This window comes from Nilaparvata lugens, unplaced genomic scaffold (genome assembly GCF_014356525.2).
Source record: "Nilaparvata lugens isolate BPH unplaced genomic scaffold, ASM1435652v1 scaffold3242, whole genome shotgun sequence".
In the NCBI taxonomy this organism is placed as follows: Eukaryota; Metazoa; Arthropoda; class Insecta; order Hemiptera; family Delphacidae; genus Nilaparvata; species Nilaparvata lugens.
In genome coordinates, this window is record NW_024090397.1 from 10282 (window position 1) to 28611 (window position 18330).

The 18330-nt window shown below is 33.1% G+C and overlaps 1 protein-coding gene across 2 annotated transcripts; it reads left to right on the plus strand.

Moving 5' to 3' along the window:
- The first annotated feature begins 70 nt into the window (after nt 1-70).
- On the plus strand, nt 71-17826 carry LOC120355593. 2 transcript variants are annotated; one of them, XM_039444165.1, is made up of 5 exons: nt 78-259; nt 1932-2005; nt 3336-3503; nt 13885-14038; nt 17181-17826. In XM_039444165.1, exons 2-4 carry the CDS (start codon nt 1985-1987, stop codon nt 13891-13893), a joined length of 198 nt encoding a protein of 65 aa, XP_039300099.1. In that variant the 5' UTR covers nt 78-259; nt 1932-1984; the 3' UTR covers nt 13894-14038; nt 17181-17826. The 2 variants fall into 2 exon arrangements, with proteins under 2 accessions (XP_039300098.1, XP_039300099.1); XM_039444164.1 differs by lacking the exons at nt 13885-14038; nt 17181-17826 and adding an exon at nt 6425-6652 and having other exon boundaries at nt 71-259.
- The last annotated feature ends 504 nt before the right edge of the window (nt 17827-18330 follow it).

Here is an 18330-nt window from a genome sequence, read left to right on the forward strand (position 1 = left end):
TTTTTCTAAAACCTTTGATATTAGCGGTGTATTAGTAAAATTAATGAATTGAGTTTGATTGTATTGTTTAATTTCCAGGCACCATTCTGCAGGCAGTTGAAATTTCGATTTGGGTGAATCTGAACACCGCTTGTCGGCCCCAAGTTTCATTTTTCTCAGAGTATATTCCTTCAACACGTCTATTCCAGTTTCTACCAGAAATGGTCACTTATATTCTTAAAGAATACTTCTATTCTTAAAGAATATGCCTCGTTCGCCGGTGAGTTTCGTTATTAATTTCTAATAAATTATTTATTTAAAATACATCCTGTATGCATTGTTTAGTACCAACATGGAGAAAAGATAGCATAAGAAGATATCCCATGTTTTGTAGTCAAAACTTCAAAGTTTGAAAGTGTTGTATCAAATTATGGTGTTGTGTATCAAGCTGAGCTGATACTGTACCTATCATATTGTGTTGATACTGTATAATGCGTGGTGATCAGAGAGAAAAGATAGCATAAGGAGATATCCCGTGGTATAGGATGTTTATGTTACTAATTTCAATGTTAACTCAAGCCGATAGTCGTAGTAGTTGTTTTTGGTGAAGCTATGTGACGCTGGTAGTCTCTCATATTGTGCAGTTCTTACACTCTCACCAAAAACAACAGTAATAATAGACGATAAACGGCTTCAGTTGACAAAAAACAAGTAATCGGCTTGAGTTAACAAAAAATCGGCTTCAAATTTGGAACATGAACGACCCATATACCATGGGATATATCTTCTTATGCTATTTTTTCTCTATGGCTTTATGTAATTGAGTTGTGTTTCGATATGTGAATTGAACTGTGTTGATTTTTATCTATAATGATTAAAAGTATACTAGCCGTCAGGCTCGCTTCGCTCGCCATATCCGTCTAGCCAGGGGGCTAGTCCCCCTGGACCCCCGACTAGATCGTCCAAAAATGAGATCAGCGGGCTCGCTTCGCTCGCCTGCATTTTTCATTTGAGCATGCTTCATTCCTTCAGAAAGTCAAAGTACTGAGAAAACGCAGAAAAGCTGAGAAAAACGCTGATTTTGGGCGTATCTCTGATGAAATATCAAAGTCACCTCATCACAAAATTTTTAGACCCGGTACTTTGTACCGAATTTGAACATTTTCTGTCTATTACTTGATGAAAGAACTGAGAAAACGCAAAAAAAACTCTAATTTTGGGCGTATCTTTGGAATTATTTCAAATTCCTTCTAACACAACATTATTATACCCCAGCTAAGCTTCTGTAGTAAATTTGAACATTTTCTGTTCATTTGTTCTCGATAGAGCTGAGAAAGCGCAAAATAACAAAATATCGCTTGAAAACGCAGATTTTGGGCGTTATTTCAAATTCCTTATAACACAACATTATTATATCCTAGCTTAGCTTCTGTACTAAATTTGAGCAATTTCTGTTCATTTCTGTTCTAGATAAATCTGAGAAAAAGCAAAAACAAGCTGGAAAAACGCTAATTTTGGGCGTATCCTTGACGTTATTGCAAATTCCCTCTAACACAACATTATTACACTCTAGCTGAGCTTCTGTACTAAATTTGAACATTTTCTGTTCATTTGTTCTCGATAAAGCTGAGAAAACGCTAAAAAACGCTAGGAAAACGCAGATTTTGGGCGTATCTTTGGAAATTTTTCCAAATCCGTTCTTAGTGCGCCTCTAAAGGGCCAACTAAACATACCTACCAAATTTGAACGTTTTTGGTCTGGTAGATTTTTAGTTCTGCGAGTGAGTGAGTGAGTGAGTGAGTGAGTGAGTGAGTCAGTCAGTCAGTGCCATTTCGCTTTTATTATTGAACTCTCTTTCGCTTTTTCGCTTTTATTATATAGATTATTGAACTCTCATTATCCTATTATCCTTCAATTATAGTAAAATAAAATTGTATCAAAAATTGTTACAGGTGCCGAGGGCTCCAGGAATAGAACAGTGCATCGGGTTTTCAGAAATACTGTGATGCCCACTACAAACCTAACGGTAAATTTTTCATTATACTTTTTACGTTCTACAAAAATCGGCTCTTCAATTATTTTTTATTTTTGTGTAATCTCATTAGCGGCAGATAGTGATGTGTTAACTAACTTCATCTTAGCCCATATATGGACCTAAGATGACAATCAATATCAAACGGTCATTGTTAAGTGAAAAATGCAATCTTAAATAATTCTAGATGCTTTACAATCAATTTCGCAGACTATAATATTTTAATTTTGAATTTCTTTTCTTTTCCTTGAAGTAGGTTAACTACCTACTTATTTCAGGTAGTCTATTTTTTTGTAATTTCTATTTACAATGGTTTTTTATTGTTATTTTACTCATTTCTTTCGTATTAATTTAGAGTAAACCTGAGTAAAGCTGCGTTTACACCAAAGGTATTAACGAAATGTTTATTTTTCCGTCCTTAGAGATTCTATTAGATTGAACGGAACCTGACAAACACGTATTCACATCATGTGTATGATAAGTTATGTTCAATCTAATAGAATCTCTAAGGACGGAAAAATAAACATTTTGTTATTAACTTTGGTGTAAACACAGCTTAATGCTGTTTGGTACACATTTTTTTAAATTGGATAATCTTTTTCAATATAATTGTTAAGATCATAAGAGTGGGAAAAAGTGGCAACTGAAATTTTTAAGTGATCTAATAAGCGAGTTATGGGTTGTTGAAAGTGCTAACTCCGTTTTCTTTCCAGATCATAAACGGTTTCGACTATATTAACAGAACTTCTCTTAAAAATTCAAAAAATGTATCTTTCCAAACTGAAAAATTTTATTTCCCATATTGTTCATAAATAAAAAAGTAACATTTTTTGTAAATTCGATAACTTGCTTTTTTTGGCATGAATCGCAAAAAACGCATATTAGAACAAAGCCAATGGTATACTGAATGTATTAAAAAAAACTCCAATGAAAATTCGAAACCGTTTATGATCTGGAAAGAAAACGGAGTTAGCACTTTCAACAACCCATAACTCGCTTATTAGATCACTTAAACTATTGTTTGAGAAAAGAATATTATGATCACCCCGACACATATTATTATAGTGGGGTATCATAATTAGAACTAAGTTTAGTATTAGCAATCTTGTATGTTTAATATAACAACTGTGTATATGTTTTGTCAATAAACTCCTCTGGTTGCAATTCATTGGCAATCAGAGAAATTATTATTATTATTATTATTATTATTATTATTATTATTTTTATATGTTGTATTTTTTTCTATTGATGTACAGTAATAAATAAATAGAAGGTGGACTGTTTCATATAAACACCATTTGTTTGAAGATTTTCGTAATTGCAGGCGAACGATATAGCAAGTTGTGTGGAATCGGCAGTGAACGGTCTGAGTCAAATGGAGCACAACACTGTTGCTCTTCAAGTTGTCACCGATTTGTACTGCTGCTTGTCGTCTATTACCAAACTGGCCATCGAAACCCCTGCCGGGAACCGCGCTCCTCATGTTGACATCGTGAGTAAATTCTAATTCTACTTCTTTACTGTTTTAAGGGAAGACATTTTTTTCCTTTTGCAATTGAAATGATATACTGAGTGCGGGATCATAATCTCCTTTTTTACTTTCCTTGCCCTATTACCATAGGTAAGGAAAGTATTGCTTTCCAAAAGAATTAAGGTACCCCAATTTCTAAATTTCTATACGTTTCAAGGTCCCCTGAGTCCAAAAAAGTGGTTTTTGGGTATTGGTATGTATATGTGTGTGTGTGTGTGTGTGTGTGTGTATAAGTGTATGTGCGTCTGTGTAGGCCTACATGATATCTCATCTCCCAATTAACGGAATGACTTGAAATTTGGAACTTGAGGTCCTTATACTATAAGGATCCGACATGAACAATTTCGATCAAATGCAATCATTAAGGTGCGTACAGACTTTCGCTCTGCTCCGCAATCGAACGTCACTCAAGCAGATCGATTGATGTTCGACCGGGGAGCAAGAGTGGAACGCGAGAAGAGCTAACATCTCCCGTAACGTTCATGATCGGAGCGATTGCGGAGCGAAGGCGGAGCGTGCGCGGAGCTTGTTGGAGGCGCGTATATCTGTACGCACCTTAAGGTTTTCATGGTCTAAGGGTGTAACTGAAGACTGTTGAGCCAGAAGATTTCTCATTAATTTCTGGTTTCCATCAATTTGTCAGCTTATTTCAAGTATAAAACAGTAAAAAAATCTGGTGTGGTACACTCACACAACTTTCCTTGCTCATTGAACTGTAATCCTCATTCTTAAACGAGAATAATTTAGGGGAATAACATAATGACAATGGGCGGCAACATATTTGAAACTACAATCAGACTACTGTATAAGTTCAAATATAATTAATTGTTTTCAGAGTACTTTTTCCTTTGTGTAAATTGTGAAATTCGATGATTTTTTAAAAGTCGTCAAAACAGCTGTTCTACAGATGAAATATCTCAACTATGTGTTCTTTTCATAAACTGCTCTACCTACCTACCTCATGCACGAAAAGGACAAAAGACTCATGTCAGTTTACAAAGTCCATTTCTCAAGGATGGGGTGGACCCCATTAGTTTCCCAGGAAATAGACTCGTACCAGCTGATAGAGCTGATAAATAACTATACAGGGTATGAATTTGAAATAAATCGGTCAAGTCATTTTTGAGAAAATCTTGAAAAACATGGTTTTTTAGTAATTATCCGCCATTTTTCTCAAGAATATTAATTATAGAGCCCCTGCAATTTTCCCAGAAATGAGACTCATGTCAGTTAATAGGGCTTATAAATAGCTACCCATGGTATAAATTTGAAGAAAATCGTTAGAGCCGTTTTCGAGAAAACTGTGAAAAACATGGGTTTTTAGTAATTATCCGCCATTTTTCTCAAGAATATTAATTATAGAGCCCCTGCAATTTTCCCAGAAATGAGACTCATGTCAGTTGATAGGGCTTATAAATAGCTACCCATGGTATAAATTTGAAGAAAATCGTTAGAGCTGTTTTCGAGAAAACTGTGAAAAACATGGGTTTTTAGTAATTATCCGCCATTTTTCTCAAGAATATTAATTATAGAGCCCCTGCAATTTTCCCAGAAATGAGACTTTTATCAAGGTTTGGAGTGTCTCCAACAGCCGGAATCGGCAATGGCTTTCTTTTGTGAAAGTATGAATCAGAATACATAATAAATGTTCAAATGTATTGATAACGTTGACACTGTAGTCTATTTTTGTGAGGAATTTTTCGTTTTTCCAACTACATACTAACCGAGTGTTGAAAATGGACCCTGTCCGAAAGCACTCCACACACATGAGTAGTTGAAAGAACGTACAAATTCCTCACAAAAATAGACGAATGTCAAAAATTATTAAGATATTTGGAAATTTAAATGCTCTATTCGCAATTCGTTATGGAAGATCAAACTGAGGATTTTCATAATAAATTTTTTACGAATGTATCTTGTTCCTCATTTACCGCAAAAATTTGAAATTTTACTCTGGAAAACCGGGAATTACTCATGATTTTTTTATTTTAAAATGGGTGGCCACCCTGTTTATATTTAAGATTTCTCCAATTATTTATTTATATTTTCTCGCAGTGGGTGAGTTAGGAATAGAGTTATAGTGTTCACAGACATACACACATACACACACACAGACTAACACCCAAAAATCATGTTTTTGGACTCAGGGGACCTTGAAATGTATAGAAAACTTGAAATTGGGGCATCTTAATTTTTTTAGAAAGCAATACTTTCCTTACCTATGGTAGTAGGGCAAGGAAAGTAAAAAATTAGCGCTCACTTATTGTTTGTTATTTTTAAAATTAGCGCTCGCTTATTGTTTGTTATTTTTTTCTTTTAAAATGATCATATTTTTAGTCATGTTAAGAATTGAGTATTTTGATGGCTGCATTCTCTCCGGAATGAGACTTTTATCAAGGTTTGGAGTGTCTCCAACAGCCGGAATCGGCTATGGCTTTCTTTTGTGAAAGTATGAATCAGAATACATAATAAATGTTCAAATGTATTGATAACGTTGACACTGTAGTCTATTTTTGTGAGGAATTTTTCGTTTTTCCAACTACATACTAACCGAGTGTTGAAAATGGACCCTGTCCGAGAGCACTCCACACACGTGAGTAGTTGAAAGAACGTACAAATTCCTCACAAAAATAGACGAATGTCAAAAATTATTAAGATATTTGGAAATTTAAATGCTCTATTCGCAATTCGTTATGGAAGATCAAACTGAGGATTTTCATAATAATTTTTTTACAAATGTATCTTGTTCCTAATTTACCGCAAAAATTTGAAATTTTACTCTGGAAAACCGGGAGTTACTCATGATTTTTTTATTTTAAAATGGGTGGCCACCCTGTTTATATTTAAGATTTCTCCAATTATTTATTTATATTTTCTCGCAGTGGGTGAGTTGGATGGATAGAGTGAGCTGGGAGTCACTGTCACTGTTCAATCGGTGTTTGTCTGATATCCTGCACAAAGTCAGTCTCAACAAAGTTCCTGGCAAACATTTGGATTTGACTGTTGGCTTGGCAATATTTATAAATTCTATCTTTGAAACACTAGTTGTATTTTCTCTTCCAATAATTCCGGTCGGATTAATTCAATTTCAATAATAATAATAATAGTTGGCCTCAACATCTCCCCTTGGAGCTAACCCGTTCCACCACATGGCACCTTGAATCTTCCTTCAAATACTAAGAGATATTTTCTATTCATAATAAATTCCATAAACCAATGTTGTAGCCAATAAGGTAGTGTTCTCGAAACTATAGACTGCATATTAGTCTCTTCCACTGTCCCAAACAAATTTGCTCTGTGACAAAGTGACTATACTCTGTCCAGACTGCCATGAGCGCTGAAAGATTAAGCCGACCCTTGCTCCCCCACGCGCAGGCACACACGCCCGGCCCACCTGCGCCATTGATATTCTATGTATACTACGTAGTATACAGGTAGGCAGACCGTCCCTTTACTCACACACACAAAAGGAGACTGCGTTTGTGTGTGTGTGAGTAGTAGGAGGGTCGGCCTAATCATTCAGAGCTCATGCCAATTTGGACAGAGAATAGTATAGTCCGGGTCTTGTAGCTTTGTCTATCGGCGGAGTCCCACTACACTACAATACTACCCGTTTGAAAGTTTAAAAACATCGAACATTTTTGAAAATGTATCTTTCCATAAGCAACAAATGCACTTTTGTATCTTCTCAAAAGCAACGTGCTGCACCCGGAAAGATACACATGGAGCTTTAATGTATGTATCTTTCCATAAGCAACAGATGCTCTTTTGTATTGTCTCAAAAGCTACGTTTTGCATCCGAGAAGATACACAAGGATATTCAATGTATCTTTCAATAAGCAACAGATGCTCTTTTGTATCTTCTCAAAAGCAATGAGCTGCTTCCGAAAAGATACACAAGGAGCTTTAATGTATCTTTCCATAAGCAACAGATGCTCTTTTTTATCATCTCAAAAGCAACGTTTTGCATCCGAGAAGATACACAAAGAGTTCTAATGTATCTTTCCATAAGCAACAGATGCTCTTTTGTATCTTCTCAAAAGCAACGTGCTGCATCCGAAAAGATACACAAGGAGATTCAATGTATCTTTCCATAAGCAACAGATACTCTTTTGTATCTTCTCAAAAGCAACGAGCGGTATCCGAAAAGATGCACATGGAGCTTTAATGTATCTTTCCATAAGCAACAGATGCTCTTTTGTATCATCTCAAAAGCAACGTTTTGCATCCGAGAAGATGCACAAAGAGATCTGTAGTGAGGTCCATTTTATAATGGCAGTGGATAAAGATAGGAGAATAGCGATGCCGATTCTCTGCATTAATTATATATCTACACTGTCAAAAACATAATTAGCATCGTTGTGAACCTAGGAAAGGATAGAACTACCGGCTTTGTCGAATGATAGACAAGGATAGCAAAACCAAAGTTGAAGAAATACTGTCATTATAACGTGGACCTCACTATAATGTATCTTTCCATAAGCAACGTACTGCATCCGAAAAGATACACAAGGAGATTCAATGTATCTTTCCATAAGCAACAGATACTCTTTTGTATCTTCTCAAAAGCAACGAGCGGTATCCGAAAAGATGCACATGGAGCTTTAATGTATCTTTCCATAAGCAACAGATGCTCTTTTGTATCTTCTCAAAAGCAACGTTTTGCATCCGAGAAGATGCACAAAGAGATCTGTAGTGAGGTCCATTTTATAATGGCAGTGGATAAAGATAGGAGAATAGCGATGCCGATTCTCTGCATTAATTATATATCTACACTGTCAAAAACATAATTAGCATCGTTGTGAACCTAGGAAAGGATAGAACTACCGGCTTTGTCGAATGATAGACAAGGATAGCAAAACCAAAGTTGAAGAAATACTGTCATTATAACGTGGACCTCACTATAATGTATCTTTCCATAAGCAACAGATGATCTTCTGTATCTTCACAAGAGCAACGTAGTGCATCCGAAAAGATACACATGGAGATTTAACTCGAAAGTTCGTCTGTCTGTTTTTGTGAATTATGTAGTTATTTTGTGAGTCTTACCCTCTAAGTGTGTGATTTTTAAATATTTGGGAAGTGATTCTACGAGTGCATTAATAGTTTTGCCTGAAGAGAGACGTAACTCAAGTCTAATTGCTGATAATTACTTCCTAACCTACAAGAAATAGATGGAATTAAGTAGAGAATGCATTTATTCAAATGCTAATTAATATATAATTATTCGTTAAATAATACTACAAGAAATAGACAAAGAAGCCGGTAATTGTGAATTAGTTAGAGCGGATTGAACTTTGACCTCCCTGAAACAAACTTGAGGGATGAAATTGTACCACCTGTAAATAAGAATCTTGTTTGACGTCGGTACCAAGTGCTGTAACACGTTGTAGTGAGGCTGCTCAAAGGAATATTCATTTGCCTGAACCCAAAGCTGGGTGTGCAACAATATCTAATACCGTGTTGCTTGTTCAATGATCGTTGCGTCCTATCTATTGAAAATGAAATTTTGAATGAGATGAAAAATATAATAATTTGCGTACATCGGACATTGTTGGTTTCTCTGCACTGTCAATATCAATATTTTGTTACATTGAACCAGAGAAATCTCCTATAATTATTAATTATAAATTATTATTAATTTATAATAATATTTATTATAATTATTAATTAATCTCCTGCTATTATTAATTCTGTGATTGAACCAATAAAAACTTATTCGATCTCAAGTGTCTGTGTGGATGAACGATATACCGATTGAGATACCCAGTTGGATCTAATGATACGGAACTAATTTCTTGCTTGATGAGTAATCCTTGCTGCAGAACGAAGAGAGTCAACCCTGCTGCGTGATTCCTTGCATGGTGCACATTTAGACTCCTTATCAGACTTTCACTGAGATATATCATCTTCAACATTCTAGAGTGATAAGATTCTATTTGTTTCTCTAGCCGATTAATCAAAAAATCACAGTCAATCAAATACAGTTGATAAAATCATCGAGAAAAGATTAGCAATCATAGAGAACCACTGTGAGAGACAGTCTTCAGAGAAGATTGCCTTAAAATGAAGGCTTCTCTGATTGGTTCTCGTGGAATTGAATCGCGGTTAAAACAGTTTTAACAGGATTTTGTGCAACCGGGCCTCAGTACCGTTCAGGCCTATTTTTTATGTGAAAAACATGGTTAAACGCATGTCAGGTGCCATACAAGCAGAACTAAGCTCGTCTCACAGCAGAGCTTGCAAGAAAGAATAAACGCAGTAATGGAGTCGTTTGAAAGGCAGGAGAACAGGTATTTTCACTCGATTAAGAGTTTTATTCTTTTATTGATTCAACAATAGACAATTATTTTTTAAAATAATTTGGTGTGTGATCAACAGGCACAGCCCAAAACTGTTCCTTCCCCGGATTTTGATTCATTAAAATAGGTTATGTTTCCTCCACTTCATAAAATGTTGCCTAATTTTCTGACCAAACACTTGAAGCAAGAAATTTTGAATTTGAAATTTTTAGCGCATGGAAAGCACTTTACCAAAGAAAATAATATGGACTATTGTCAATGCCTTAATACCTACCATATATTAGCAGAGTACCATACGCATGTAAAAAAATATTAAAGTGTTCTGAAAATTTTGAAAAAAAAAATTTTTTTTCCTCCACCTACTGTCTAAAGTGCTTACTTTACTCCCTGGAACGTAATAAATACTAAAGAGTCACCTTTTCGCTCTCGGGATGAAAAAACAGGAAAACTCCCTAGAGCATAAAAGTAACTCCATTATAACATGGGAAGCATCTCTATTTTAAAAATGTACATTTGAATATCTACATAGAAAACGTTCAAAGACCTTAAAGATGCATAGACTCACATGCAGCGCTAGTGTCGTACTTGGAATTGAAATCGGCCATTGAGGGAGCCTATAAGATTATTACATACCAATGCCTTTGTAATCTATGATATTACAAATATATAGATATAATATATAGATATCGTGCTAAAATACCCCAATGGCGGACTTCAATTTCAAGTAAGAGCTATCATTGGGAAGGCATAGGCATTGTGAGTCTATATCTCTTTAAGGTCTTTGATTTGAAATAGGTTAGAAGGTCTAAGCTCAGATGAGGAAGCATATAGAGTAGTCATTAAACCAACTAAATTCAATACCTCAACCAGACATTTGATCAATATATGAAATTTATGATTGTATGCTAAAATTATTACAAACTTTATCACTGTACTAAAAAAAATGTAATTTTTTATTCCATGCTATTAAAAATACCAGCCAACGAATATTCCCATTAACTAATCAAATTTGAAACGGGAACTTCATCATAGCTGTAGTTGTGCCGGCCATTGTTGTTACAACTTTTGCCGACAGATAGCGCACAGCCACAGTATACATACAGTATGTAAACTCGGCTAGTACCCTGGCGCAAATAACCGCCATCTTGTTAGGAAGTTCCGCATTGTAATAGTATTGATGGGAGGTTCGGATCCCTTTACTGATCCGGATCAATTGATCTCGTTCACTGCCGCGAGCCAATCAGAAGACCAGGATTGGAAGTTCCTAAGGTCACGTGACGTGTCTAGTATTTGTGCCATGTAAAAAGCATTGGTTAGATAGGCGTTTGATTGACAGTTTCCATTCTGTGGCGGAGAACTGTGATTACAAGCCAGCTGTTTCTGTCTACTCTTTAGATTATGTTGTAACACATTGTTTGGTCACATACGTTTTTAAAAATTATTTTATTTGCAGTTTTTATAAAAATGTAGGTGAAGGAAAAATGTTGTGTATAACACGAGTGAAAAATGTTTTTTCTCCCTCAGGAAAATTGTTGCCCTCGGCTTTGCCTCGGGCTTCAAACTTTTCCCTCAGACAGAAAAAAAGTACTTTTCACTCTAGATATACAAATAACTATTAATACTACAGACAACCATTGGATCTGTGCTAACAGTTTCATAGTTTAACACTTAACTTACCTCTGTCGTTGAGTTTGGGAGAGGGGGGATATCATTGTCCAAATCAAATTTATTTAGGCTATTCATTGAAATTGAAAAATATATAAACAAACGAATAAAAACTAACATAATAGAATAAAGCAATAAAGTGATAAAAATAATACTTCAATAAGTTTTGTTCAATATATCAATACTGTAATTCGAAAACATCTACGGTATAACAAATAGAAACAGATGAGTGATGTCACAATTATTTTGTCAATATTTCGAACTATTATCTTTGATAAAAATACTAAAAAATATGTAAACAAATTAATCAAAAACAAATATAAAAGAATAAAACAATGATGTAATGAATATTTTCTTTGATAAAAATACTAAAAAATATGTAAACAAATTAATCAAAAACAAATATAAAAGAATAAAACAATGATGTAATGAATATTTTCTTTGATAAAAATACTAAAAAATATGTAAACAAATTAATCAAAAACAAATATAAAAGAATAAAACAATGATGTAATGAATATTTTCTTTGATAAAAATACTAAAAAAATGTAAACAAATTAATCAAAAACAATATAAAAGAATAAAACAATGATGTAATGAATATTAAGCTGCATTCACACCAAAGTTATTAACAAAATGTTTATTTTCTGTCTTCATAGATTCTATTAGATTAAATGGAGTTTGACAAACACATATGCACATCATGTGTGTGATAAGTTATGTTCAATCTAATAGAATCTATAAGGACGGAAAAATAAACATTTTGTTAATAACTTTTGTGTAAACACAGCTTAACACTTTAACAATAAGTTTGTCACTTCAACAATAAGACACAGTTATTTTGTCAATATTTTGAACACAGGTATTCTATTTATAGAAATAATAGCTTGTTGTATTAGGCTACATACAGAAATGCACTTTGAAAGTCACATAATGTTTCGTCTACATCAGAATAATTATCTAATATTAAAATTGATATTTAATTACAACTAATGTAGTAATATTTATCTGATAAACAGTCTTTTCTCAAATATAATATAATTATCTCTTTCCTGTATAGGGATACTTGTAATATAAATATAAAGAAAATAAAAATCTCAGTACCCTTTTTTTAAGATATTTTATCACAACATGTTTCGGTCACTTGAAAATGGCATGAATGACCGAAACATGTTGTGATAAAATATTTTAAAAAAAGGGTCTGAGATTTTTATTTTCTTTATATTTTCTCAAATAGTCTTTCCTGTGTATAATTTGTTCAGTCTTCAAAGAGATATCACAGTTATTTACTGCTGAATCACTGATATCTTCCAGTGGTAAAATCATGAAAGTAGTTTGGCCCTTCTGCAGAATCAATTTAATTTGCTAGCATCAATTTATTTCAAAACAAATAGAGTAGAAATGTTGTATGACAATATGAAAATAGAATTACTATTTAGTATAGAATCATTGATAATTATTTACAAGGTTGAAATTTTCTCACTTGAAGCCACCTTCAAGTAGGTACTCTAATAATCAAAATAGCCTATAATAAACTAACCTAGAATACATTTTTTTAATTTTAGCTTTTTATTCTTTACAAATATTATATAGGCCTATATTATATGTTTTGAATGTATCCTAAAACAAGAATACAATAAATAAACTATAATAATCTAATCTAGCCTACTTTTTTTATTAATTTTTGGGGATTTTATAATAATAGTAAACTAATACCTATAATAACTAAACTTAATTTTTTTGTTTTTTATAATTTCATTAATTTTTTGGGGTTTTCTTTAACTATTACATAATATATAACCTAGATATAAACTAACCTAATTTTTTGTGTTTTATAATTTTATTATTTTTTTGGGGTTTTCTATAACTATTATATAATATATAACCCAGATAAACTAACCTAATTTTTTTGTGTTTTATAATTTTATTATTTTTTTGGGGGTTTTCTGTAACTATACTTGTTAATATAATATAACCTAGATAAACTAACCTAATTTTTTTGTGTTTTATAATTTTATCAATTTTTTGTGTTTTATAATTTTATTAATGTTTTGGGGGTTTTCTGTAACACTATACTTGCTAACTATACTTAGGCCTATACTTGTTGTAACACTATACCTAGATAAACTAACCTAATTTTTTTGTGTTTTATAATTTTATGTATTTTCTGATAGTTTTATAATAATATATGAAAGTAATGCCTATAACGAATAACCCAAACCTACTCTATTTTTTTAAATTTTTACTTTTCTGGTTCTTATAATATAGGCCTATATAATATATATTTTTGAATGTATCCTTTAACAACAATATATTTCATAATAATACAAGAGTAATGCTTATAACTAAAATATATATTTTTTCAATTTTAACAGGAGATATGACAATGTGTGAAGCGTTGGCTGAAGGCTGATGAGGCTGGAGAACTAGAGGATGATAAAGAAGGGAATGCAGACACAGGGGAAAGAGGAAAGCTGAGGCTGGAGAGGCATTTCGAAGGAGACAAAGGCTGTAGTGCTAAAGATGCAAGTAAGTACTGGAGCGATGAGTTGGAGTACTCACACATTCGGGCACAGTCTTTATTATGAGTGATTCATTCAATCATTTCATAGATATTAAAATTTGGATTTTTATGAGAAACTGATTTTTTTTTAATTTTGAAGATACAGTGGAAAATTATTATTTCTAATTGATTTGGAAAATACGAATGTCAGAAATATGTCTAGGGTAAAGTGGGATTTGATTGTAACATGTAAAACGGGATGATTTAATTATGATGATGATTATAATAATTGAAAGATAAAAACATTTGTAGCTAAGAAACATTGAACTCTGATAATAATAGTTATCTTACAATAATAAGTGAAAATCTATGTTGTTTCTTTGAAACCTATAAAGTGTCTTAAGACAGTCCATGTTCTACTGTACAAAGATGGATGGAAAATATTTCATTGATTGATAATGCTTGATTGACAGTCGTGGAGAGCAGCACACCTTCTTCACTTCAATTATTTTCAAAATTATTACCCTGCCACATAAAATTACATTGCAATTCTGCTTATTTTCAACAAATTTCTATTAAAGCTCTCCTATTTTTCAAGTCTGTAGATCAACAAAACTTGTGTCTTGGCTCAATGTATCGATGGATCAATAAAACATTATTTTTTTATACAAAAGATGGTTCTGAATAAAAAATGCAGCATTGAGAATGTGAGATAAATAGAAACAGGAAGTGATTTAAGCCGATAATTGACCATGTTCCAATATTTATTCTATTATATTTCAATTATTGCAATTATTTGGTCGTTAATTTTAGTTTTATATTCATATTCATAGGTGGAAGAGGAGTCTTAAGAAACAGCTGATAAAAGAATGTTTTAATTTATGATTTTAAAATTCTAAAGAATTGTTATTTTTTATAACTTTATTTATTTATTTATATATAGGTATATTCCAATTATCATATATAGCTTAGATTTAATTATTGAGGACTTATATTGTGAAATTTATAAAATTAGGATTTTTTATTCTGTCAACCCAGCTTTTTTTGTACTTTTCGGATTGTGTTAAACTAGCTACACTCACATTGATTTTACGCATACGATTCTTTGCCGTCCTTGTGAATCCTATTAGATTGAACGGAACTTGATTAACATTATCTTTTAATCTTAATAGAATTCATAAGGACGGCATTCCCAAAAATTTGTACGTCCAAAAATCAATGTGCACAAGGACTTGAACGAATTGTTGAAGGGGATGTTCATTGGCTGGCATAGAAGACAAAAGATTTTTGAAAAATATGTATCTAAATTTCTTAAATGGAGCAAAGAGACAATAAATGTATTGAGCCTGTATAGAGTGGTGGATAAATTAATGTAAATTAATTACAGACCTGTACTATTTATTGAAGAGGAATAATTAGGAAATTACAGAAATAATGTACCTAGTTGAATTACGATCATTGAGCATCCTGGAAGGGAATACAAATCATTCTTTATGAAAAGGAAGAAGCAGGGAGCTAGCAGTCCTAGAGTTATCTGAATTTGTAAGTGAATTCTCAAGTTATTCATTGTATGTTGGTTGGAACAAACTGTTCATTGTCGACTTTGGTCAACAGCTAAGAGAATTGACCTTGTAAAAACCTCTGAACCACTCAGAAAACCACTACAAAACCCTCACAACAACCGCCACAGCTTGAGCCAACAACTCACCAATATATTCAGATTTTTGGCAACAGCTTACAATAGGTGATCCCTTGTGGAGGGGGGGGAGTAGTAATAAACAAACGGTGTCATTTCAATTATTAAAAAAAAATCTTGGATTGGGGGATTGGTATACTGTATTTGAGGTATTCAGGGGGGGGTATACATGTGGGGTATTCAGAGCGGGTGGTATTGTACTAAATTTGAGGTATTTAGAGGGTCTTTGGGCATGGTGTGGGGGGGGTGGACAAATTTATTCATTTTTCATTTTCAAATACTTACCTTCAAAAACAAATACAAATACCTTAACTGGCCCACACATGTGGCCTCTGCCTCAAGGCGGCCTCGGGCGCCTCAAGGCCGCCTTCAGGCCTCAGACTCACAACATGTGTGGAGCCGATACTTACGTCACATTCAACTATATCTCGTCACAATGATACATACCTCTACCACAACTCGTAGACAAAAACCCAATCACCCAAAAACCACAGAATTCAATTATCCATCTTCATAATCATCATGATAATACAGCAACGACCAAACTGTAGAAATTCCTCCCAGAGAATAACTTACAAGTCAAGAATGAATCAGTCTGTTCCAACCAACATACAGATTTTACTGTACCCTAAAAAATCCAGTTTTATCTGTGTAAAGCAATGGATTTATAGACAATGACTGTACCAGAAATTCATCTGAACCCTCCTCCATTCTTCAAAAAGAATTCCCTGCCTTGGCCATCAAAAGACTGATGTTTTGAAAAAAAAACAGACTTATCAGTCACTCAAATAAACTTAGCTGAAATAAGTAAACCTGCCCCAGGAATGCTCAATGGTAATTCAACTAGACATGATTTAAAGAAATAAATTTTGGTTGCCGAATCATCCTCCTTGGGTTGATTATATAAAAACTGTCAATGAAATATTCCTGATAATTAAACCCTATATTAAAGCAAACATTTATTTTTTTGGACGAATTGACATTAAATTATCTAAAATGAAAAATTTCAGTTCAACTCTATAATAAATAGAAATTGTGAGCTCTGAAACAATCTCGACCTTTAAAAAGATAAAACTATGAAAAACTATCTGAAAGAAACTATCTGAAATAACTATCAAACTGTGAAAAAAATAAAAATTCCCCAAATAGTCGAATAACCGAATATGAACAGTTTTATGATAAGATGGAAAAATAAATAAATATTGAGGGGAGAATTAGGGTTAAGTCGAGGTCAAGTCGTGGCCAGTCGGTCAGTGGTCAAGGTCGAAGGTCAAGATTGTACCAGAGCTTTCATTTTCTACTTGAAACAGTTTCGGAGTTTGAAGACTTGAAACTGCAATTTAGCTACAAATAAAATCCTGCTCTAGTTAATCAATTACATTGTAGGCCTAATGATGCCAAACTTCCAAGTTTCAATAATTCTAAATTAATTAATTATCCACCTACTCAATTCATTGTTACAAATTTTCCAGATAGGCTGGTTACTGAGACGAATGTAATCGAAATCCCCCAAGATCCAAAATATGGGAAGATTACGGACAGAGGAAAGTTTATGCCAATGAGGTATTGTAAATGTTGGGGTCTTCTTATCCTTTCTTTATTTATATTATTAAAATTAAGAATTATTTTGCAAAACAAAATAGGCCTAAGTATTAAAAATGTTGGGGATTTGTAATCCTTTCTTATTTATTTATTAATATTATTAAATCATCAATGGCATTGAGCTAAGACAAGTCTTAGCGTCAAGTCTTTACAAGTCTTCACGACTTCAGTAATATCTATAAATAGGGCTGAAATTCTATTACATTGAACCAATAAAAAATAATTTCATTATACCATGAATTGATAACAATGAAAAAACTATCATTTAAACTTTCATCAAGTGAGGTTTGCAGTCTCCCTGTCTGTCCATCAAGCATGATCAATCATTATAATAAAATTATAAATTGAATTTAGAAATTTAAATTAGTAAAGAATTATCATCATCATCATCATAATCACATAAATTAATGGATGAATTTAAAAGAGGATAAATTTATGAGGTTATATAGTGTACCTGTGTAATAAGCAGAAGTAATTTAATTTTGAGTATGGATTGAATAAACAATTAAAATGAAATGAATTGATGTTTGTCACTCACCCTACAGACACTGCCCTCCTCTGCTGAGTAACTCCTTACATTTTTCTTTAACCCCCGAGCCTTTGTCTCTTTTTATTTATTTAATGGAAGTTGTCCTGCAACTCCAGTGCTTCCTCGATCGCTGCGTTAACTTTCCCCTGCAGTCTGCGGGGAATTTGAAGCGCTTTCACTGATTCCTTAGATTTTCTATGCTGTAAACAAAAATCAAACCTTCATTGATCAATTTCATCACAATGAAAATCATTACCATCTATTGTATTGTATTCATTAAGATTTGCTCCATTCTCATTAAGATGGCTTCCACAATTCTGTCTGATAAGGCTGTGCAAAGGCTAAAAATAAACTTTTTACTCGTTATATTTTTCAAAGTTTTTTGATTTGTATATCATCCAGCTATCAAAATGAAAAAGTTTTCTCAGGAAAACATTTTTTTCTGATCATTACTTTTTGAGATATGAGCGCCTAAAGTTTGAATTTTTGGG